The 25155-nt window shown below is 36.3% G+C and overlaps 4 protein-coding genes across 4 annotated transcripts; all 4 read right to left on the reverse strand.

The window, feature by feature from the left end:
• Positions 1-1226: 1226 nt before the first annotated feature.
• On the reverse strand, positions 1227-4764 carry LOC588049 (5-hydroxytryptamine receptor 2A-like). The gene is made up of 3 exons (XM_787750.3): positions 4253-4764; positions 3862-4084; positions 1227-1502 (listed from the first exon to the last, which is right to left on the reverse strand). The coding sequence occupies exons 1-3, from the start codon at positions 4762-4764 to the stop codon at positions 1227-1229; spliced, it is 1011 nt and encodes a 336-aa protein (XP_792843.3).
• Positions 4765-5357: 593 nt separating this feature from the next.
• On the reverse strand, positions 5358-11105 carry LOC588068 (muscarinic acetylcholine receptor M1-like). Its single transcript, XM_787768.1, has 3 exons — positions 10203-11105; positions 9540-9748; positions 5358-5388 (listed from the first exon to the last, which is right to left on the reverse strand). Exons 1-3 carry the CDS (start codon positions 11103-11105, stop codon positions 5358-5360), a joined length of 1143 nt encoding a protein of 380 aa, XP_792861.1.
• A 2668-nt stretch (positions 11106-13773) lies between these two features.
• LOC115929522 (muscarinic acetylcholine receptor M1-like) lies at positions 13774-17533 on the reverse strand. The gene is made up of 2 exons (XM_030998642.1): positions 16682-17533; positions 13774-14049 (listed from the first exon to the last, which is right to left on the reverse strand). Exons 1-2 carry the CDS (start codon positions 17531-17533, stop codon positions 13774-13776), a joined length of 1128 nt encoding a protein of 375 aa, XP_030854502.1.
• A 3717-nt stretch (positions 17534-21250) lies between these two features.
• Positions 21251-23649, reverse strand: LOC115929524 (trace amine-associated receptor 13c-like). Its single transcript, XM_030998644.1, has 3 exons — positions 23117-23649; positions 22741-22963; positions 21251-21526 (listed from the first exon to the last, which is right to left on the reverse strand). Exons 1-3 carry the CDS (start codon positions 23647-23649, stop codon positions 21251-21253), a joined length of 1032 nt encoding a protein of 343 aa, XP_030854504.1.
• Positions 23650-25155: the final 1506 nt, after the last annotated feature.

Genomic DNA, 25155 nt, shown 5'->3' on the forward strand with positions numbered 1-25155 from the left:
ACAATTGTTTCTTTTCAATTAAAATGCACAAAATCAATGCGAAAAAGGCAGCAATAATTGTTTTCGTAATCAAATAACAACGGTCAAGGATTTTGACCCATATTCATTGCTTCAGCCCAATCTTGGTACAAGAGGATTTTGTAGTGGCTGCTGCTCAATCATCAATGACAGCAGAGATATAAATAAGGTATTATGACACAGAGTATTAATTACTCTTTCATATGAAATATAATTCTTAGTCACAAAGGTAATTCATTTCAATAAGAGATCTTTCATATTTGAGTAGACTTTTTTGAGAGCACGCACTGTATATATATATATATATATATATATATATACATTCGAAAACAGATCGCTGCAACCTTTGCTTATGGGAAAAGTACCACAACATCACCGCTGTAAAATCCACCATCCTGAACTCTAGAACGGAACTCATTCATTTCCACATGAAAACATAACAACACGCTTCTACTCTCTGAGCATTGTTAAACCCCCCTTCCCCAACCACCATGACCTTTAAATTTTTCCCTTACCTTTATGCTCTTTAATTCCACTATTGTATTCTTGCATTAACCCTTTCTAGGGTATTATTATGTCTCTTTTGTATTCTTGCCTGACTGCACGTGAGTGTACTTAACATTGCAGTGTATAAAATATATTTAGTTGCTGATGAGACTTTGGGTGAAACAAACTATACAACACTTACTAATAAAGTTGAAAATTTTCAACCTCTTTATCTCTCTCTCTCTATATATATATATGTATTCATAAGTATGTTTATATACATTGTACATGTATAATATTATGTCGGTCTAATATCGGTCTCAGGCGTGTGACATGGTATCAACAACAACTAGGGTCTGAATAATCCTGACTGCAGACTACATTTATCACTGTTATAATATTGTGAGCATTGTTTGCCTTAAATCTATTTCCTATCAGATATTTATATTGACATTTTTATCCGTCATTCTCACCAACAAACTGATTTCACACCTATTCCAAAACCGAAGAATTCCTTGCCATTTGCGGTGACGTCAATTTTTGTTTGGTCTATTGTCTTTCTGGTGTTGGTATCTTGTTGTTCTCGAGTCTAAGATATATTTCGTATACATAGAATAGGAAACAATAAAATACGAAAGCCAATTTACCAAATCAACACGCATCTTCCGTTTTGGGCTTTTGATGGAAATATGGTAAAATGTCTCGGAATGATCGTACCGAAATCAGTTACGACGGCAAAGGAACATGTTTGATATAGTAGACCTGAATAACGGTTGCGACACGGCATACGATATCGGGTTGAGGAGGCTATTGACATACGTCATCCATCCAAAGAACAGTCGAGCTGGTCGCGGTAGTCCTGGCACAACGAGCACGGGTTCGATGGAGTAAATGAGGATGTTGATACTCTGCGGTAGCCACGACACTACGAAAGCGAGAACGATGAAAAGGAGCGTTTTAGTAGCCTTGCGCATTTCGGTAGCAGTTTCGCGTTTCCTCTGAAAGTTATAAAGAACAAAATGAAAACTATCATTGTAAAAGTTACTCAGACTATAATAATATATATGCTCATGTCATATATAATAATCATAGTCACTGTTGTATACCACTCAATACTATGTTTCTAAGCGCTTTACAATGTAATACTTACAACCCCCGTGATTGGATTCAATCGCTAAACCACACATAATAGTACACACATACGTCCTACTCCCTAGGGAGTATTTCTTCCAGGCGCCATTTTACAAGCGCACACATGCCTATCCAACCACAGCAACGTTTCAATCCTACCGGGTACCCGTTTAACACCTGAATGGAAAATAGCAAAATAATGTAGATTAATGTCTTGCCAAAGGATATTAGTGCCGCAACGGGACTCGAACCGCGAACCACAGTCCGTTGACGTATCTACTAGACCACGGCACCCCTAGTCTGTAGTAGTATAAGTTAACAATGTAAAAACAATGAGAAAAGTTTCAAGAATAAATTATATTTGTGAACAAAAGTTCTAAGTAATCAGTTGGTCAATAACTAGAAATCTAATCATGTTAATGGTCTAATTTATCTTGTTAAAAGAAGAAGTGTCATTTCTATTTTTTTTTAAAGGGCTGATAGGCTTCTTCTCCAAATGGAGGTGACCTTTTTTTAATTTACATGCTGCTTTATTAGTTCATCGAAAATCCTATAAAAATGATATCAAGTTAACGGGGCTGTTTAATCGAATAACATATTCGTCTACGTCAGGTTAAAGTAGATATTCATTGATTTTAAAAACTAACTTTATTTTCATTATTGCAAAGTTGAAACTTTGATTCGACAAGGTTATCAAAATTCAATGCTTGGAAACATTCGAAGTAATGATTATTATAATTAAAAAACGCTTAAATACAGCCCCGGCATAGCACCTCATGAACTCTCCGAACGCTGCTGACATGTGTGAGATCACTGTATGGACATGACTTGCCCAAGCAGACGATGTCCCATGACATCTCACACATTTCCAGTGCCTGTGTTTTCATCTTCTCTTGAGTTTTTTCTCTTACTTCACTACCGTCAGGCTAAATGTATAATCTATTGCCTCACTCTAAACCCCGCGCATGGTTTTATTTTGATGACAAATGCAGCGACACAAAAATAAAGGAATCTGTCGCTTGTAAATAAAATAAGATGCCATTGCATATTCAGCTGCACATACCGGGGTATGTTCGGCGTTTCAAGAGGGAAAAAATGCCGTCCTTAATATCATTCCAAGGGTTTTTCAATTTGAAAGTCTGGTTTCTTTGATTGTTAATTCACCCCTATCCTGTGTTTTTACAAGCAAAAGATTTAAGTTATTAGAATCGGGCCATATCCCCTTTTGAATGGTTTGACATGCCATTACATTTATATACACTAAACTCATTATAATTTGAGAAATGATAATTTTGCAATCATGTTCATACTCTATGGGATGTCGTCTGCTTGGGCAGTGTTGGTCCATATAGTGACGTCATTCAAACATCGTTATTTTTCGGGCGAATCTCTCGTATATCCCAGCTGCTATGGGGGTGGTTGTATTTGTATTTTTATAAATCACCCGATATGTAGTTGACCTAAAACTTGTCCGATTGCCATCTGTTGGCTTACCAGTTTCTAGTGATACATAAGTTGACATATTTGTGATCTTCTTTGAATTTCACCTTTAAAGGTAAAGACCAGTTCTGGTAATGCGATTGCATTGTGAAAGAAACGTTGTGGAATCGATCAGAAAACAAAATAAATCTAGCATATAAATATTGGTGTGTACTGGAATCATCAAAATGATAAGAAATTTGGCCCAGTCTTGGTAAAGTTAAAAGCACTGTACACAGAATAATGTATATGGGACTACGCAACACGTGTGCGATATCTTTCCGGTCCATGTAGATATAATAATATACCAAATAATAGTAGGCGGTTTCCAGGCAAAATTTGTAACATCACGTATAAGTCAAAACATATTCTTTCACATGATTGGTAATAAGAGCTTCCATTTCATTTTTTGGGGAGGAGGGCGTTTCCAAAACTGGTCTATACTTTTAAAGCTGCATTAATACGTCACCATAAAACATAATCTCGTAATACTAATATGCTATGCTTTTATCATCATTCTTATGGCAACAATTATTAGATGAAGAGCGAAGGAAGCTACCGCAAAACTATAGAGCACTTGCTACGATTTTTTTTAAATTATACCTTAATGGATTGATCTCATGATATCTTTTCTGAGTTTGCATCGGCTTTACCAATGGCAGATGAAATACTGAAAGAAGTAAATGCTTTCGAAATTCCTGTTGCCTTATAGCTGTAAACATGGTACATGGTTAAAAAGATACTTACTGTTGTTTCCTTCGCATTTTTCGCAACATTGTCGTTCTTCATCTTTGGACCCTGTTCAAGATTTTCGGATGAGAGGTCGACATTGATGGTTGCAGTACTGACTGCCGACGTCATGTCATCGTGAGGTAGCTCCGCTGTGATCTTTCCCTTGTTCGCATCTTTCAAAGCAAACTGTTTTTCGACATTCTTACCGCCAAGAGTAGCCTGAATTTTAGCTACGATTCTAAAATAGAGTACAGCAATTATGGTAAATGGTAAAAAGAAGAGAGCGATGAAAGGGATGCTGCCAGGTAATGGTCTTAAAGTGTACCATGGAGTACAGTGACGACCATTGTCGAAATTGATGATGAATTCGGGTACGGTGATATACAGAAACCAGAAGACAACTGACACAGTCCATGGGATGAGGTTTTTGATGACGGCCATTCGTTTGCTTCGTGATATGAAGTGATTGATAGGATCGTAAGTAGCCTGATGTCGATCGGCGCAGATCACGACCACGGCAAGGTTGGAGGCGTTGAGAATTGCCCAACGGATAGCAGAATGCACCTTGCAGATATCTTGTGAGAACGGGTAGTACCCGAAATGTGTATGAACCACCACAGGAATGAGTAAGAACCCGGTTATGAAGTCCAGAATGGTCAGGTTAATGATGAAGTAGTTGTTGTAAGTGCGAAGTCGTTTCTCGACGCAGAAGGCTACAAGACTCAGAAAATTGGCAACGATGATAAGGACTGTGAAAAGGATAGGCCACAGGATCCCGTGGATGTTTACCGAGCGAGTTTTCTGCTCAGTAATTGTGGTCTCAGATAAATCCTCCGTCGAAGTCGCAAAATAATCCTCAAATGACATAGTCAAATAGTATGTCGGTTCTGAAACATTCTGGATCTTAGCACCCGCCATATCAAAGTCTAAATATTGTGAAACAATTTTGAAATACTGCACGAAATAAGACGAAATTGAAATTCCTAAGGACTGTTAGTGGCGTGCCGCGACTGAGAATAACGAATAATCACTTTTGCGGAGCATGCAGAGTACTATATATATATATATGCACAACCTTCTTGTTTTCTGCCAGTATGAGAAAATAGCACAAAGAGAACAATGATGTGCAGAAGGTTGCGTACAGATTATCGAAGGGCATTGAATAGGAATATCTTTAGATAGATTGGCATGATGGGTATTTAAGACGTTTAGCGCGCATAAGCGAATATCGGTTTTTATCGTTATGATTTTACTACTGCATATCTATTGAAAATAAGATGAACTCCTTTCAAGGATCTTTAAATAGGTATACCATGTCGACTGGGATTTAAGAAGAACCATTAGAGAATTCGATTGCGCGCTCGGTGGAAGCCTTGTAATAAAAAAAAAAGCAGATCGCAGGATGTTTTTTTTTAATGAAAGGCCCGAACAAAGGCTAAATAGGACGAAAAGCACTGGCCACGAATTGATTCGATTTTGAAAACTGAAGTTTAGAATCATGATTTTTCTAATTATTCCAAATCATAACGTCTGATGCCGTATCTGTTAAGAGAAAGAAAACAAATAACGAGAAAACGTCCAAATGGGGAAGGGGAGGGAAACCTGTCTATCATCATAAGTGTATGGGGACAATTTTGCCTTAGGGGCTGACCTCTTATGCCGAATATCAACCATTTAGTCTGTAAATGTATTTTTTAAAAATTGTCTTGACCTTTTTGCAAATGTGATTTCGTCATTTAATTATCGTAAATTAATTAGGATTAGACCACTTCACAGCCCAATCATATGGATGCCCGAATATTGGTAAATTAATAAACTTTCCCCTCCCATTTTGGATTAATTACTGTCACGGATATTCATATCTATATAATTTGGTAAAGTGATGAAGCGGGTTTGATTTGTGGGATATATGTACCTTTGCAAAGCCCCATTTTACCCACTCTTCTATCTATGTTAAAGAAACTTGATACTTTTAAGATATGCATACATATATTTTTGTTAATATAAGTAAAAGATTTGAAATATGAGACATTGTGACATTTTGTAATAAAGTCTCATGAGAGAGAGAGATTTTTTTAAATAGAGACACAGATAAATAGAAACTAAATGACTGCAAATTCTTACGATGAAGCATACTATTGAGAACAAATTTTATTTTCTATGAGGCAGACCAAACTGTGACCAAATGACATTATAAGACAGTGTTAAAAATTACATATTCATCATTTCTTAAACACGTATACACATTGATAGGTCTGACTGTTTTTATATCAAAGTTATATAAAGTTTCTGTTCATGCATTTTATGTACATACTTCACGTACATACACTATGTACATGTATGTGATATAAAGACAAATATATATTAAAATATATCTGTGTGTATGTGTGAATATTTTTTTATATATATATATATAAAAGTGCGAGAATTCTCAACTCTGACATGACAACGGGTGTTCCTGAAGAAGGCCTTACAAGTCGAAAGCTCGTAATAAACTTGTAAATTACAGCTTCGTCTCACGTTCATAGACCATTTTCTTCACGCCTATATAATATATAAAAACATGTTTATATATATACAGTTAATAACTGTTAAGTGTTTTTTGTCTTTCTCATAACTCAAGAATGAAAGGGAGATTGATTGAAATGGGTCCTTTGTTGAACATTGCTTGATGTGAGCTTTATTGTTACATTCTCACGAAAAAATATATTAGGACAATTAGGACATTAGGACATACTTAAATAATCACAGTACTTGGTAAGAGTTGGTAACTATATGTATATATGCCTCCCTAAATAAGAAAAAGATGTTAAAATATAATTGTTTTAAAGGGACTATGTCCCATTTGCAGCCAACATCAAATTCTGTAGAACTTTGCAGGAATTATGAATATGTCACGTAATATGACCTATCTGTGAACTTTAAACGTTAGCAGTGTCCTAGTATTCAAATGATTAAAGTAAATCGGTTTACTTTATAGACTTCATTGTCAGACACTATTGAGCGACTGACTGACTTCTTTTTGTCTTTGGTAATAACATACTTAAAATTAGCTCTAAAGGGTACATGGGCATTTGTTACATCAGTAACCCACTTCTTGTAATAGCCAAAATAAAACTGATTGAATCTTTGCGCAGCACAAAGCGTACGACCATTCGGTACAAGGGTCTGAAAATCAGACTATGTACTAAAAGGATTGCAATCCCGAAAGTCGAACCAACAACTAGCGGTCGTTATTTTCCTACAAAAAGGCATTTTCAAGCCCTTTCGGAAGTTCTAAATTGGAATTATCTTTCAAATGCTGGTGGAATTAAACCTTTTCATGTTTTTGGCCTGCAAATGGGACATAGGACCTTTAAATAAAATATTTAAAAGGTGTGTAGACCACAAATGTTTTAAAAAGAGGACAAGGTGTGGGAGGTTTTCACGTTAACCAGTACTTAAGACCTGATATGCAAAATATATACTTGTCATCTTCATACACATAATAATAATAATAATAATAATAACCATGATAACGATAATAATAACATAAATATAATCATAATACTAGAACTGATAAGAACAAAAATAATAATAACAATAATTATTATAAGATAGAGTACTTATGGTTCCGCCGTCCACATAGTTCATTAGAACATACATGACGTATTTAAACACAAAATCGAAATAAATATGTAAAATATGTCAAAAATATTCATGGAAATAAATAATAACATATCAAGGCTCTGTGTCAGAAATTTTGTCATCAACAAGAGCAGAAATTCAGTTTCGATTTTTTTCAAAGTCAATTATATAAAGTAATTTCAGTAGCTTACAACATTTATTAAAACTTGTTATATATATATAATAAAGTTGATGAAACAGGTAACTGGTGATAAATTGGCTAAAAGTATAGTGTAATTGCGAGACTGTGGAATGGCAAGGTTAAATATGTTCACCAGTGGAAGTTCTGATCTCCCAATCGTTAATATGTGTATAGAAATCTCGCGACACCTTTCATAGAACAAAGCTTGTAACATTTGCATTTTATTTCTTTAGACCTGTCAATCATATTTTGATAAGCTTTTTTTGTGGGTTTTTTAGTTTATGTGTGTGTGCGCGTGTGTTTGTGTGTATGTGCGTGTGTGTGAGCGTGTGTGTGAATGTGCGCGCGAGCGTGCGTTCGTGTGGATGCGCGGGTGGTAAAAGTATTTGTCGGGTGTGTGCGTTATTACTATTTACCGATAATACCACATGATTACATTAATTGATTTATGTATAATGGTGAAGTGTATATACATGGGCTTAAGTATTCATTCATTAATTAGGTCAAATTGGAAATATCAAACACTTACATAGCTAACAATTTTTAATGTTATATACATGTATTCTTTTTCAAAATTTTCATAAATGAATAGTTTTTTGTCGCCCCATTCACACATTTTTCACATATTACTTTTGCATTACTTTAACAAAACACGACAAGTGCCATGTACACACCTCAGGCATATTCGTTTCTAATTCATTGTTGCGAGCGAGCGACACTATATTCACAACACTAGATAATATATAAAGTAGGCCTATATGGGCGCCAAATATCCATGAATGAGAAGATATTCGGGCATCAAGTTGCCCGAAATTATCTTGTTTGTAAATGTTGCGAACGATTGAAGCGAACAAGCGGTAAAGATGTAATTTTGATATACACGATTTAAAATATATTCGGATACCTAGCTTTCAAAAAGAATGATATTCGGGTAGCACATTAACAAAAATAGACATGTGCCTGAATCTCCTGTTCAAAATAAAGCTTTATCTTCATGAAATAACATCACTTTATTAGACTATCAAATAAATGAGGGCTTTTCAAAATATATACATCCTAGTTCAGCCTTGGCCACAACGGATCGCACGAAATATTGTCGTAGTAGACCCATAAAATATTTTTTGTGGCCAGATCTTTCAACAAGCCCGAAATCTATATCGAGTTGCCACAAGGGCTACAACATTTAAAAAAAGACTGTTGTGGTTATGTCATGGGAGTATCGCAAGTCAGTCGTGCGACAGTCATGGGAGCATCGTGAGTTGTCGGGTATTATCTGGGGGCTCTTTTTCAGGTGATCAGGTCGTGGTTTACTCGTTGGATGCGCTTTCGACAGTCATGCAACTGTCGCAAGACTGTAGCACAACAGTCGTGGGTCACCCGTGGGATGCTCCTGCGTCCATTTGTCGTCTCAGTCTTATACAACAGACTCACGACACCCACAAAATATATATACTTCAGAATATCGTAGAAAAAAAGGACTGTCTTCAGACGACCCCCGATGACCCATAATTTGCCTAAAATTTATGTCATGTCGTGGCACAAATGCGTTGTGATCAAACCGTTAGAATGTACCCACGCAGACCCTGGGGTGTGCTTACACGGTTACAAAGGTGACTGTTAGGTACGATTTAGATTTCCTTTTGGAAAATTACGCTTACAAAAAATAATCGGCAACGTTTTTATATAATCTGAGAAAGTACTCAAGAATTTTTAAAAAAGCTTAAATTTCTTGTATGCTACAATTACTAAGGATTAATTTCAATGTACAATAAATTAGGTATCAAATAGAATCAAATCAAAAATCAAAGTACAATTATATTACTTTCGTCGGCAAAGGAACATATTGAATATAGTAAATCTGAACAACGGTTGCGAAACGGCATACGATATCGGGTTTAGGAGGCTGTTGAGAAACAGCATCCATCCAAAGAACAGTAGAACTGGTCGCGGTAGTCCTGGCACAACGAGCACGGGTTCGATGGAGTAAATAAGCATGATGACGCTCTGCGGTAGCCATGAAACTACGAAAGCGATAACGATGACGAGGAGCGTTCTGGTAGCCTTGCTCCTTTCGATGGAAGTTTCGAGTTTCACCTGAGAATCATTTAAAGAAAATCAAAACCATGGTTAAAAGTCCAAATGCAGGTGAGAAAAAGCTAGTATTGTTATATCTTTAACTCTATAAAATAGATGAAATTAACTTAACTCATTAAATTGAACATTGTAAACTGTTCTGATGTTAAATCAAAAAACATGTTCGTCGACGTCAGAATCATGATGCATTAATAACGTCACCATAAAACAGAATCTCGTCATAGGCAATGCCTGTATCATCAAGCATATTTAAAATATGAAGTATTAGATTAAGAGCGAAGGACAAAAGTGCAAAACTTTCAAGCAATATAATTCTCAGAAACCTCATGCAAAGATTTGTTTAAATTCTAATGGATTGATTTAAGGATAGTGTATTTAGGTTTGCTTCGGCTTCGCTATTACGGATGAAATACTAAAACAACTGTATACATGGTAAACTGTAATGAATACTAACTGTTGTTTTTTCTCCATTATTCGCAGCATTATCGTTCTTCATCTTAGGACCTTGGTCAAGATTATCGGATGAGAGGTCGACATTGATGGTTGCAGTACTGACTGCCGACTTCATGTCATCGTGAGGTAGCTCCGCTGTGATCTTTCTCTTGTTAGCACCTTCCATAGCAAACTGATTTTCGACATTCTTACCCCCTAGAGTAGCCTGGATTTTAGCAACGATTCTAAAATATAGTACAGCGATGATGGTAAATGGTAAATAAAAGAAAGTGATGAACGGGATGATACCAGGTAATGGTCTTAAAGCGTACCAGTGAATGCAGTGACGACTGTTGTCGAAATCGATGATGAATTCGGGTACGGTACTATATAGAAACCAGAAGACACCTGACACAGTCCACGGGATGAGGTTTTTGATGACGGCCATTCGTTTGCTTCGTGATATGAAGTGATTGATGGGATCGTAAGTTGCCCGATGTCGATCGGCGCAGATCACGACCACGGCAAGGTTGGAGGCGTTGAGAATTCCCGACCGGATAGCAGAATTCACCTTGCAGATATCTTGCGAAAATGGGTAGTACCCGAAATGTGTATGAACCACCACAGGAATGAGGAACAACCCGGTTATTAAGTCCAGTATGGTCAGGTTAATGATAAAGTAGTTGTTGTAAGTGCGAAGTCGTTTCTCGATGCAGAAGGCTACAAGACTCAGAAAGTTGGCAACGATGATGAGAACTGTGAAAAGGATAGGCCACAGGATCCCGTGGATGTTTACCGAGCGAGTTTTCTGCTCAGTAATTGTGGTCTCATATAAATCCTCTGTCGAATTCGCAAAATAATCCTCAAATGACATTGTCAAATAGTATGTCGGTTCTGAAACATTCTGGATCTTAGCACCCGCCATATCAAAGTCTAAATATTGTGAAACAATTTTGAAATACTGCAGAAAATCAGACGAAATTGAAATTCCTAAGGACTGTTAGTGGCGTGCCGCGGCTGAGGATAACGAATTATATCTTCTACGGAGCATGCAGGAGAATATATATAGATATACGCAATCTCCTTTTTTTCTGCCAGTATGAGAAACGCCGTATAAAGATCACAAAGAGAGCAATGATGTGCAGAATGTTGGGTAAAATCTATCTGAGGGCATTGATTACAAAGATCTAGAGGTAGGCATGATGGGTATTTTAAATGTTTGGCTTGCATTAGAGAAAGTCGGATTCTATTGTTATGATTTTACTGACGCTGTGCAGATAGAAATCAGATGAACTCCCATAAAGGCTCTTTAAAAGAATTATGCCATGTTGCTTGGTATTTTGAGAAGAGCCAATGGAAAATTCGATCAGGCGCTCAGTGGGAGCAGCATTGTAATCAGAAAAAAAGGTCGGCAGAGTGTTTCATATTTAAATGCATGGCCCAGAACAACCGCTTAGAATTGCACTTCATAAGGATGATGCAAAGTTTGGTCACACATTGAATTGATTTCAAATACGAGTTTAGAAGCATGCCAAGTGTTATCTATATATATGCCAACGCATAGGCCCGAATTCACAAAGGAGGTTTGTCGACAAACCGAGGTTTATGTACGTCATATGACGCGTTTTGACGCGTTTTTTACAAACCTGGTTTGTAAAAAAAAAAAGAAGGTTTGTCGAAACAAAAGGAGGTTTGTCGACAAACCACCTATGTGAATTCGGGCCATAAAGTCTGATGCCATATCTGTTTAGAAATAAGAAATATGAACGGGAAAAACGTCCAGATGTGGAGGGAAGGGAAACCTGCCTGTTATCATAGGTTTATAGAGGCGATTTCGCCATAGGGGCTGACCTCTTTTGCCGAATATTGATTATCTAGTCTATACAATTTATTTTGGGAATTTTGTCTTGACCTTTTTTGTGCAGTGCAAATGTGATTCCCTCATCAAAATAGAAAGAATTTTCAAGAAATATACCATCTCGAAGCCTAGTCATACGGTTGCCAGAATTTCGTTAAATTAAAAATCATCTGAGGCAAGCTTCAGCCCTCTCAACCCCCTAACCTCCTTCTCCGCCTTAGGATTAATTACTGCCACGGATATTCGCATCCATATGTTCTGATTAAGTGATGAAGCGGGTGTGATTTGTGAAATATGTACCTTTGCAAAACCCCCTTTGTGTTACCCTTTCCTGATCTTTTAGTGTTTGTGTACTTCATTGTCAATGCACCTTGATCCTTTTAAAATAAACATCTTTAAATGTATATATTTTTTGTTTGGGGGATTGAAATGTAAAGTATTGTGATATTTCGTTTAATGAGAGAGAAAGAGAGAGATTTTCTATCACATAAATAGAGACTTAACGACTGCAAATTCCTACGATGTTCTATACCTCATTATTATTGAAAATAAATTATTTGTACTATGCAGACCAAACTGTGACCAAATGACATCAGACAGCATTTAAGATTATATAGTCATCCTTTCTTTAACACATATATACATTGGTAGGTCTGATTGTATTCATACCGTATACAGACTCATGCAAATATCGATTTTGTTAGTTTCGGCTGGAAAAGGGGGACTTATTTTTAATAAAAAATTGCGTATATACATGCGATAACTTGTAAACATAAGTATAACTTTGGAAAAGGTTGTCTGGTCATAGAAAACGTTATAAGGAAATTTGTATAAACTAAGTTAAGGAATATTCCAGTGAATTAAAATAAGAGAATTTTTTGCCTTTTGCGTGACGGACTTTTGATCAAATGACCTATTTTGTTTCATCTGACTGCGACAACAGAATCATAAAGAAAGTGTTTATATAATTCATCGAATTGTAAGTAACTTTGATTTTCTTCAAACTATTTTGTGTTAACTTCAAAGTTTACTTAGATTTCTGTTCATGCATTTTATGTACATGTAAGAGATAATGTATATATATATATACCCAAAAGATGAGAAACGAATGTGTAGGAGATTTTGTTAAAAGTAAAGTGTGTGTATATTACAAGATTACAAAGAGAATACAATAAGACAAGGCCGAGGTGATCGCGAGGATGGTCGCACTATTTTTTTACATAAACCATAACGTGAGACTTGATATGCAAAATTATTACATTTCATGTTCATACTCATCATCGTATGGTAATGATAATAATAAAGATAATGGGGATAATAAAAATGATAATAATAGTTATAAATATCATGACAACGTACAATTTTCATTGCTTTGACCCAGCATATAGCTTTTGCAGGACCTCGAGAATTTAATAGTTTGTCGTGGATAATCCTAGTAATATTTATCTTCTTCGCCCTTTCCCAAATGTATTGGAAAATCAAATGAATGAGGGCATTTCAAAATATCTACATCCTAGTTAGGATGTACCCACATAAATGACTGTTAGATACGATTTGGATTACCTTTAAGAACATTACGCTGAAAAAAACGGCATAATTTTTTTAAAATATAAGAGAGTACTCAATATTTTTAAATCTTCAATTTATGTTTTGCTACAATAACAAAGGAATATCTTAATATACAATATATTATGTAGCACATGAGCATGTGTGATACATTCAAAGAAAAATTATATTACTTTCGCCGGCATAGGAACATGTTGAATATAGTAGATCTGAACAACGGTTGCGACACGGCATACGATATCGGGTTGAGGAGGCTGTTAAGGTACGGCATCCATCCAAAGAACAGTCGAGCTGGTCGCGGTAGCCCTGGCACAACGAGTACGGGTTCGATGGAGTAAATGAGCATGATGATGCTCTGCGGTAGCCATGAAACTACGAAAGCGATAACGATGACAAAGAGCGTTCTGGTAGCCTTGCTCATTTCGGTGGCAGTTTCGCGTTTCACCTGAGAGTCATTTAAAGAAAAACAAAACCATGGTTAAAAGTTACTCGGACTAGAATTTCTAGATACTTGGATTTAAGTGCTAATCCACTAATGAAATTGCACACACTGCACTCTCTGGTGAGTATTAGGCTAGGCGCCATTTTACAAGCGCACACGTGCCTATCCAACCACATTAACGTTCGCATTCTACCAGATGCCCATTGGTTTGGCTATTTTACCTGACTGCTATTAAAGTATGTGTATGCTTATAAGTAAGCAACAAGGGGACCAACGGCTTTAAGGGGCTTGTTAATGAGGAATTATACATGAGCAAAGGGCACTAGCGCATCGATTTGGTTTCAAACCCTGGATCTCCCGGTTACGAGACCACTGCTCTACCAACGAGACATCGCCCCCTCCTTTACACCTCCATGGCGAGTGGGAAATGTAGATTAATGTCTTGCCGACGGACATATGTTACCGCGACCCACATGATCAACAGTCCATCGACATATCCAGTAGACCCAAAACACCTCTACTTTCCGTTAGTATAAGTTGCAACAATGAACAAACCGTGAAAAAATAATTTACGATATACAGTGCGTCCCAAAAAAAGCTATACACTTTTGAAATGGCTGCCAAATAAAAAAATATATGATTCTTGGGGAAAAGTTGTATATGTATGGAAAGCTCATAAACCCAACGTTCATATGACACCAAAAGGTCCGAAAATAATTCATGCTTGGGTGAGCACTGCTCACTTTTGTACAGGGTATGGAAATTAGGTTGCGCAGGAATTAGCTTTCCAATTTGTGAGAGGTAAATCCTTTGGAGCTTACAAAATTGAGGGTGATATGATACATTCATGATTTGCTGAGTGAATTTCATGGTCTATTAAACCAAACTTTGATGCATGAGTGAACAGGAATTGCATTTTTTATTGTAGTATTGTAAATTTCCCTGGTAGACTCAGTGGTGTGTTCATGGGAGTCAGGATGGAGTGATGGTACATGTTGTAATTTCTGTGTTACAAACTGTTATTTCTTTTTTTTACATCTGTGAATGTGAATAAAAACCTTCACCAAGATTGTGCATCGAAAGAGGAGGTGGACATATGGGCCATTGTTTCCATTTTCAGATATTTTCTCCCCTTTTTTCTCTTTTTTAATACAAGATGGACGAAACAGTTGTAAAATTGAAAACTGACATGTTCATTTTACAAACTTGTGAATTTGTGTTTAACTGTACCGTATTTCTTGTGCGAAACTCAAGTGCTAAAATGACTGGTTGGTTGGTTGATAGATTGAGTGATTGACTGACTTATTGATTAATTATGATCGATTTATTGAATGATTAAATTGATTGAAATACTGAATGGTGATTGATTGCTTGATTGATTAATTGATTGACCGATTGACTGATACATTGTTGATTAAGTGATTGATAGCTGAATGTTGATTGTCTAATGAATTGTCAAGATATGCACAAGCATACCCGGGCAGAGAGAGAGAGAGAGAAAGAGAGAAGGGGGAGGGGCATACATGTCCTCTTGACCCTTATCCAATCTACCCAACAAAGTCCTACCCTACATTTCCCCTCCCCTGTACCATGTACCATCACCCCGTCCTGACTCCCATGAACACACCACTGAGTCTACCATGGAAAGTTACATTGCTATACGGTAATAACAAATGCAATTCCTGTTCACTCATGCATACAATTTTAATCCCATGAACCACAAATTTCACTTAGCAAACCCAAACTCATCACAATTGATCATAAATTGGTCATATTATTCTCAATTTCATAAGCTCCAAAGGATTTACCTCTCACAAATTGGAAGGCTAATTCCTGCGCAAACTAATTTTCATACCCTTTACAAAAGTTAGCAGTGCTCACCCAAGCATGAATTATTTTCGAACTTTTTGGTGTCATATCAAAGTTGGGTTTATGAGCTTTCCATTCATATACAACTTTTCCCCAAAGAATATTATATTTTTTATACGGCAGCCATTTCAAAAGTGTATAGTTTTTTGGGGGGACGCACTGTATATGAACAACAGTTCTTTTTCAATTAGTTCTACAATCATAACAACACTAATCATGGTGATTGTCATCTTCATTATGGTCTCATTTATATTGTTAAAAGTAGTGTCATTTCTAAAAATGATGGTTGGTTTCCTTTCCAAAAAAGGTGAGAAATTTTGAAAATAGCTACTATTGGTATATCTTTAACTCTATAAAATAGATGAAATTAACTTAACTTGTTACATTAAACATTGTAAACTGTTTTGATGTTAAATCGAATAACATGTTCGTCGACGTCAGAATTAAGATCCATGAATTACGTCCCCATAAACAAAGCCTCTGTATCATCATGCTTATTTAATATATGAAGTATTCAACGGGTAGCGAACGACAAAAGCGCAAATCTTCCGAGCAAGCAACAAAGCAAAGTATTTACGAATATGCCTAAGTTTGTCTGAGTGCCTAATTTAATTCTAAGAAACCTCTTGCTAGAATTGTTTAATATCTAATGGATTAATAGTAGATAGTGTATTTCGGTTTGCATCGGCTTTGCTATTACGGATAAAATACTAAAATCGTCTTATTGCTGTATACATCGTAGACGGTAAAAAAAAAAAACACTTACTGTTGTTTTCTTTCCATTATTCGCAGCATTGTCGTTCTTCATCTTAGGACCTTGGTCAAAATTATCGGATGAGAGGTCGACATTGATGGTTGCAGTACTGACGGCCGACGTCATGCCATCGTCAGGTAACTCCGCTGTGATCTTTCCCTTGTTCGCATCTTTCATGACAAACCGTTTTTCGACATTCTTACCCCCGAGAGTAGCCTGAATTTTAGCAACGATTCTAAAATAGAGCACAGCGATGATGGTAAAGGGTAAATAGAAGAAAGTGATGAACGGGACGATGCCAGGTAATGTTCGTACAGTGTACCAGCGAATGCAGTGACGACCGTTGTCGAAATCGATGATGAATTCGGGTACGGTGATATACAGAAACCAGAAGACTAGTGAAACAGTCCATGGGATGAGGTTTTTGATGACGGCCATTCGTTTGCTTCGTGATATGAAGTGGTTGATAGGATCGTAAGTAGCCTGATGTCGATCAGCGCAGATCAAGACCACGGCAAGGTTGGAGGCGTTGACAATTACCGACCGGAGAGCAGAAGTCACTTTGCAGATATCTTGCGAGAACGGGTAGTACCCGATGTGTGTATGAACCACCGAGAGAATAAGGAACAATCCGGTCATGAAGTCCAGAATGGTCAGGTTAATGATGAAGTAGTTGTTGTAAGTGCGAAGTCGTTTCTCGATGCAGAAGGCTACGAGACTCAAAAAGTTGGCAACGATGATGAGGACTGTGAAAAGGATAGGCCACAGGATCCCGTGGATGTTTACCGAGCGAGTTTTCTGCTCAGTTATTGTGGTCTCAGATAAAAGCTCTGTCGAATTCGCAAAGTAATCCTCAACTAACATAGTCGAATAAAATGTAGGTTCTGTAACATTCTGGATTTTAGCACCCGCCATATCAAAATCTAATTTTATTAAACAATATTGAAATACTGCACCAGATAAAATGAAAATAAGATTCTTAATGACAGTTAGTTAAATGGCAAGCCGTGACTGAGAATGACGAATAATCTCTTCTGCAGGGCATGCAAGAGATTATATACGCAATTTTCTTGTTTCTACCAGTATGAGAAACGCCGAAAAAATATCACGAAGAGAGCAGTGATGTGCAGAAGGTTGCGTAAACATTATATGAGGGTATTGATTAGGAAGATCTAGAGGTAGGCGGTGACTGTTATTAATTTGTTTGGCGTGCAATAACGAATGGCGGATTCTATTGTTATGATTTTGCTGCCGCTTTGTTAATAGAAATCAGATGAACTCCTATGAAGGCTCTTTAAAAGAATTATGCCATGTAGCTTCGGTTTTGAGAAGAGCCATTGGATAATTCGATCAGGCGCAAAGTGGGAGCATTGTAATCAGAAAAAGCAGACCGGTAGAGTGTGTCTTATTAAATTGCAAGGCCCCGAGCAAGAGCTAAATAAGACGAAGTGCACTTACATGAAGGATGGTGCAATTCGTGCAAAGTTAGGTTACAAATTGAATCGATTTTGAATACGATAAGTTTAGAAGCTTGTCTAGTGTTGTCTGAATATGCCAACGCATAACGTTTCATGTCGCATCTATTTTTTTTTCAACGGTTACGGGGAAAACGTCCAAGACGTACATGTTGGTATTTATACACAAAATTAAATTCAAACTATAAAACATGTCAAAAATATTCATGGATATGATTGACAACATTTTTGGCCCTGTGTCATTAATTTTTATCATCAGCGTCAAGTGCGGAAATTCAGTGTCAAATTGGCTCCAAGCCAATTAAATGCAGTTATTTCAGTAGCTTACAACATTTATTGAAACTTGTTATTTCTTTTCTATAATAGAGTCATCTTTATTCAATATTGTTCTCAACTTTGCAAAAACTTAACAAAAAGATATATATACATAACTGATTATACAGGACATGGTGGTACAGAGAACAATTGAAAGCAACAAAATGTATTTCCACCTATTATCAAATGCACATGCACTCCTACACGCACATGCACGCACCAAACACATAGTATTCATTTATACTAGTCGCCATAGCTAATTTTACATCTTAATGGCTTTAAATGATATATTGAATGATCAAGTTTATACACCCCAGAGTAAATATTATACTACTAGTAAATTTAATTCAAATTTTAATTCAACGGGACCCCATAATCTTCACTGTTTTTAGTTATCAAACATTAATATTCGAAGCTTACAAAAGAATTTTGGTAATTTTTAAGAATTTTTATTCATCCTAAACACATTTCAATTTTTCTTTGATAGGACTTATCGAAACCTGTTTACACTCAACTTCTCCTCCAATATTAAATATTGAGAATAATGAAATAATTCATTGAGACCGTAAAACTGGAAAGGGAGGAGTTGTCGCTTTTTATACTTGTAATGATGTACAATGTTCAAAAAGACATTATATTCAATTTGAAGGAATAGAAACATTATTTTTAGAAATTATTGATGATAAACATAAGAATAAAATCATTAGGGTAATGTATAGACCACCTGAAAATGTAGCCGACACATTTTTTGATAAATTAGAACCATGCCTTGAATATATTTCTAGAGAAAACAAAGATATATATATGTCATGGGAGATTTTAGTATCGATATGTCCTTATCTTATACTGTTCCTGGCCAACACTTTAGTAATTTATTATCTTCATTTTCTTTCAAACCTTTTATTAATAAACCAACTAGGATTACAAAGTTAAGTCATACTATAATTGATCATATTTTCTCAAACGTATTAGATAATAAACACAATGGAATAATATACTATGCTATTTCAGACCATTTACCCATGTTTACGATATGTCAAAATGATAAACACTTAATAAAATTCCCAATAAAGAACATACTAACCCGGCGTAAAGAAATAAAGCGTAATCTTGAAACCTTAAAGATAGACTTGAGTCAGGAAAGTTGGTATGATATTTATTTTGAAAGAGATGTGAACAGTTCATATGAAAAATGTATAAATTAACTTCTTTGTCATTATGATAAAAATGTACCCCTCACAAGAATTAAATCAAATAAAAATAAAAATAACGACCATGGATTACTCAATGTATACTTAAATTGAAATCTACTCGAATTCGTTTATATAACATATCACTCAAATGAATATCAAAATAAATATAAAAAAAGTACCGTAATAAATTCATTTCAATTATTCGTTATTATACCATTGTTTGTTCATTAAAATGTAGTAAGTCTAGCGGCTATAATTCACTCCATAGCTTCCCGGTTATCACATATCTTTAATTTATTTCTTTCCCAAGGGATTTTTCCCGGCCCACTAAAAGTTGCGAAAAAAATTCGGATATATAAAAAGGATGATCACTATGAAAATGCAAACTGCCGACCAATTTCTTTACTACCAAGCATTTCAACAAAATTTGAGAAAAAAGTATATAAACGTTTTGAAGACTTTTTGAGTAATAGACATCAATATGTTATTATTAAATCTAAAACATCTTATATTTCCACCGTAGAGTGCAAAGTAACATAAGGCTCTATATTAGGTCCTTTATTATTTTTAGTATATGAATGATATTGTTAATGCATTACCACTCCTAATATACATTTTGTTAGCAAACAATTCCAACGTGACGTATCAACATAAACACTTGAGCATTATTATTACAACTTCAATTTAGAATTAAGTAAATTATCATCTTGGTTCATAGCCAATAAAATCTCTCTAAATATTAATAAGACTCATTGTATTTATTTCAAAAAAATACACTCTAAACATATACTTCGTTATAATATTTTTATAGATGACATGATTGAAAAAAAAGTTACAACCTTCTAAGGTGTAAGTCATATCACCAACATTTGCATGTTAGTTTCGAGAGGCATAGGCATTTTATATAAATTAAAATATTATCTATCACAAAAGTCACTAGTTATGCTTTACAATCCTTTCATTTTGTCATACATATCTTATTGTAACTTATTGTGGGGTAATAGTAAGACGAAAATTATGTTAATATATAGTCTCGAAAAGAAAGCACTCCGTTTTTGTACACATACAAATTATTTAGCCCAAACTGAGACAATATTTTATAAACTAAAAACATTTTTGTCAGATACATAGAAACTAAATGACTGCAAATTCGTATAAATTTCTATACCTCATTCTTATTGGGAATAAACGTTTTTTTTTTTTTTGTATTATGCAGACCAAACTGCGACCAAATGACATAAGATTTAAGACAGAATATAAGATTATATAGTCATCATTTCTTTAACACAGCGTAGGTCAGACTGTATATTTATACCGTATAAAAACACTTACATCTACATCCTAGCTCGGATGTACCAAGATTCGACCGTGCGTTTGGCTTATTCGATGACAAAGATAACTGTTAGATACGATTACGGTTTCCTTTTAGAAAATTACGTTAAAAAAATAATCGACATACTTTTATTATAATACAAGAGAGAACTCAAGACGTAAACAACTTTAAATTCTGTTTTGCTACCAAGACTAAGGATTATCTTTGATGTACAATGTATTATGTGCAACATATAAATGTGTGGTACATTCAAAGTAAAATAATATTACTTTCGTCGGCAAAGGAACATGTTGAATATAGTAGATCTGAACAACGGTTGCGACACGGCATACGATATCGGGTTGAGGAGGCTGTTAAGGTACGGCATCCATCCAAAGAACAGTCGTGCTGGTCGCGGTAGTCCTGGCACAGCGAGCACGGGTTCGATGGAGTAAATGAGCGAGAGAATGCTCAGCGGTAGCCATGAAACTACGAAAGCGATAACGATGACGAGGAGCGTTCTGGTAGCCTTGCTCATTTCGGTGGCAGTTTCGCGTTTCATCTGAGAGTCATTTAAAGAAAAACAAAACCATGGTTAAAAGTTACTGGGAATAGAATTTCTAGATACTTGGATTCAATTGCTAATCCACTCATGGAATTGCACACACTGCACTCCCTGGGGAGTATTAGGCTAGGCGCCATTTTACAAGCGCACACGTCCCTATCCAACCACATTAACGTTCGCATTCTACCGGATGCCCATTGGTTTGTCTGTTTTACCTGACTGCTATTAAAGTATGTGTATGCTTATAGGTAAGCAACAAGGGGACCAACGGCTTTAAGGGGCTTGTTAATGAGGAATTATACATGAGCAAAGGGCACTAGCGCATCGATTTGGTTTCAAACCCTGGATCTCCCGGTTACGAGACCACTGCTCTACCACCGAGCCATCGCCCCCTCCTTTACACCTCCATGGCGAGAAGGAAACGTAGATTAATGTCTTGCCAAAGGACATATGTTATGCGGCGGGAGTCGAACCGCGACCCACATGATCAACAATCCATTGACATATCCAATAGACCCAAACACCTCTAATTTCCGTTAAGATAAGTCGTAACAATGAACAAACCGTGAAAAAGTAAATATATATGTGATTTATATGAACAACAGTTCTTTTTCAATTAGTTTTACAATCATAACACCATTAATCACGATGATCGTCTTATATTGTTAAAAGTAGTGCCATTTCTAAAAATGATGATTGGTTTCCTTTCCAAATGAAGGTGTTAAATTTTGAAAAAAGCTACTTTTGGTATATCTTTAACTCTATAAAATATATGAAATTATTCATTGAATTGAACATTGTAAACTGTTCTGATGTTAAATCGAATACCATGTTCGTCGACGTCAGAACTATGATGCATTAATGACGTCACCATAAAACAAAGCCTCGTCGTAGGCAATGCCTGTATCATCATGCTTATTTAAAATATAAAGTATTCGACCGATAGCGAATGACAAAAGCTCAAATCTTTTAAGCAAGCAACAAAGCAAAATATTTACGAATATTCCTTATTTTGTCTGAGCGCCTAATTTAATTCTCAGAAACCTTTTGCTTGAATTGTTTAATATCTAATGGATTGATTGTAGGATAGTGTATTTAGGTTCGGATCGGCTTAGCTATTACGGATAAAATACTAAAAGAACTCGATGCTTTTACATTCCGTCATGTCTTGTTGCTGTATACGTGGTTAACGGTGAAAAAGAAATACTTACTGTTGTTTTCTTTCCACTTTTCGCGGCATTGTCGTTCTTCATCTTTGGACCCTGGTCAAAACTATCGGATGAAAGGTCGACATTGATGGTTGCAGTACTGACTGCCGACGTCATGTCATCGTGAGGTAACTCCGCTGTGATCTTTCCCTTGTTCGCATCTTTCAAAGCAAACTGATTTTCGACATTCTTACCCCCTAGAGTAGCCTGGATTTTAGTAACGATTCTAAAATAGGGTAAAGCAATGATGGTAAATGGTAAATAGAAGAGAGTGATAAACGTAAACGGGATGAAGCCAGGAAATGTTCGTAAATTGTACCAGGGAACACAGTGACGACCATTGTCGAAATTGATAATGAATTCGGTTACGGTGATATACAGAAACCAGAAGACTACTAAAACAGTCCATGGGATGAGGTTTTTGATGACGGCCATTCGTTTGCTTCGTGACATGAAGTGATTGATAGGATCGTAAGTAGCCCGATGTCGATCAGCGCAGATCAAGACCACGGCAAGGTTGGAGGAGTTGAGAATACCCCAACGGATAGCAGAATGCACCTTGCAGATATTTTGCGAGAACGGGTAGCACCCGATGTGTGTTTGAACCACTGCAGGAATCTGGACCAACCCGGTTATGAAGTCCAGAATGGTCAGGTTAATGATGAAGTAGTTGTTGTAAGTGCGAAGTCGTTTCTCGACGCAGAAGGCTACAAGACTCAGAAAATTGGCAACGATGATAAGGACTGTGAAAAGGATAGGCCACAGGATCCCGTGGATGTTTACCGAGCGAGTTTTCTGCTCAGTAATTGTGGTCTCAGATAAATCCTCCGTCGAAGTCGCAAAATAATCCTCAAATGACATAGTCAAATAGTATGTCGGTTCTGAAACATTCTGGATCTTAGCACCCGCCATATCAAAGTCTAAATATTGTGAAACAATTTTGAAATAATGGGTGAAATAAGACGAAATTGAAATTCCTAAGGACTTAGTCCGGCAGCCATCTCGATATACCTTGTTTTAGGGTCTATAGTTTTTTTTGTTTTATTATAGTTCCTTAGACCATCAATTTGAAGAATCCGATTGCTGACACTCTGTCAGTATTGAGCAATTTGAGTTATGTGACGTCATACAAAATGGCCGCCAAAATCCCCTTTTTAACCTAAATTAATGATATAAAAAGTGTTAACAGCATTTTACTACATTAAATGGCAGTCAAATATCTTGATTTTTTTCTAGAATCATCACTAAATAAAAATTGCGATGTTGTATGATCACAAATGATATATAAATTTGCATAATTCGGAATGGCGCCCTCTATAGACACATTAACTTGCATAGTTAAAAATGATGGCCAAATACCAATTTTTATCATGAGATTATCATATGTCATGAGTCAGATGCACTGGATACAGTGAGTAAAACTTGTGCTGCACATTTATTTGTATTTTGTAATTTAATACTCGAAGAAAACACGATTGAATTTTATTATCTCTGTCACATAGATATGAGGTGGCATATGGTGATAAATGCCCGTTTTCAGTGACAGCGTTAAGAAACTAGATTTGTATTCTAAGGTACTAGATTCTTTTCTATGAACCTAAAAGTTACGAACTACCAATACGATACAGGACTATATCCGTTTATAAGTTGAAAATTGTTTAAAAGCCCTCGAAAGTGAGTGTTGGGAACCCTAAAATATTCCACGCGGAAGAGGGTGTCATTTAACACTTAATTCTGCAACAATATTCAAAACAAATGTGTTCGAAGTGAGGTCGTGACTGCATGTAAGGCGTGCTTCCACACCCATGTTTGCAAATGAGATCTCTTAACATTTTCTACAAACGCTTCAGTAGTTTGAGGTAGTGAGGCAAGGTTTGGGGTATTTGTAGCTCTTAGTCTTCGGACCCTTGATAGCCACACATTGATATGAGCCTCTGACATTGAGCTGGTTGTTCACTGTCCATAACATGAAGCAAAGCATTGAGTAGGTTGAGTGATGACATATGACCATGCTGCATCAACATTGCCAACTGAGTCCTAAGGGAGTCGAATCTTCTGCTACATCACTTTCAGCATTGTACCCTATCCAATGCCAAAGTATGCCCCAAGAGTGTCGCATCCCGTCAACGCATGTCCTGCCAACATCGATGGAATGATATCTCCTAACTTGTCTACAGTGGCAGGAACATTAATAGCAGTTCGATCTGTGATGGGCGTCTCCATGGTCATTGGCGTTTTATAAGTCCGTCATGTAGATGCAAAAGTAGTACGTAGACGTCGGTGTCATCCACTAGGACCCTAACATACCTCTTCTTATTAGCAGCAATTCCAATCGCTTGCTGTACTGTGATGTTGCCTGCTTCTTCATTATTATGTTGTGGACAGACTTTTCCTTGGCATGACATCACTGCCTGGAAT

Source organism: Strongylocentrotus purpuratus, unplaced genomic scaffold (assembly GCF_000002235.5).
Source record: "Strongylocentrotus purpuratus isolate Spur 01 unplaced genomic scaffold, Spur_5.0 spur5_scaffold_5, whole genome shotgun sequence".
NCBI lineage: Eukaryota > Metazoa > Echinodermata > Echinoidea > Camarodonta > Strongylocentrotidae > Strongylocentrotus > Strongylocentrotus purpuratus.

What these genes read in the sequence shown, in the direction of transcription:
- LOC588049 (XM_787750.3), bottom strand. Translation starts at nt 4,764, where the DNA reads ATGGCGGGTGCTAAGATCCAGAATGTTTCAGAACCGACATACTATTTG. An exon ending in AACCTCATCCCATGGACTGT is followed by an intron (nt 4,085 to 4,252) that starts GTCAGTTGTCTT and finishes ACTCTATTTTAG; the next exon opens with AATCGTAGCTAAAATTCAGG. An exon ending in AAAATGCGAAGGAAACAACA is followed by an intron (nt 1,503 to 3,861) that starts GTAAGTATCTTT and finishes TATAACTTTCAG; the next exon opens with AGGAAACGCGAAACTGCTAC.
- LOC588068 (XM_787768.1), bottom strand. Translation starts at nt 11,105, where the DNA reads ATGGCGGGTGCTAAGATCCAGAATGTTTCAGAACCGACATACTATTTG. An exon ending in ATAATGGAGAAAAAACAACA is followed by an intron (nt 9,749 to 10,202) that starts GTTAGTATTCAT and finishes AATGATTCTCAG; the next exon opens with GTGAAACTCGAAACTTCCAT. An exon ending in AGCCTCCTAAACCCGATATC is followed by an intron (nt 5,389 to 9,539) that starts GTATGCCGTTTC and finishes TTCTCTTAACAG; the next exon opens with ATACGGCATCAGACGTTATG.
- LOC115929522 (XM_030998642.1), bottom strand. Translation starts at nt 17,533, where the DNA reads ATGTTAGTTGAGGATTACTTTGCGAATTCGACAGAGCTTTTATCTGAG. An exon ending in ATAATGGAAAGAAAACAACA is followed by an intron (nt 14,050 to 16,681) that starts GTAAGTGTTTTT and finishes AATGACTCTCAG; the next exon opens with GTGAAACGCGAAACTGCCAC.
- LOC115929524 (XM_030998644.1), bottom strand. Translation starts at nt 23,649, where the DNA reads ATGGCGGGTGCTAAGATCCAGAATGTTTCAGAACCGACATACTATTTG. An exon ending in TTAGTAGTCTTCTGGTTTCT is followed by an intron (nt 22,964 to 23,116) that starts GTATATCACCGT and finishes ACCCTATTTTAG; the next exon opens with AATCGTTACTAAAATCCAGG. An exon ending in AAAGTGGAAAGAAAACAACA is followed by an intron (nt 21,527 to 22,740) that starts GTAAGTATTTCT and finishes AATGACTCTCAG; the next exon opens with ATGAAACGCGAAACTGCCAC.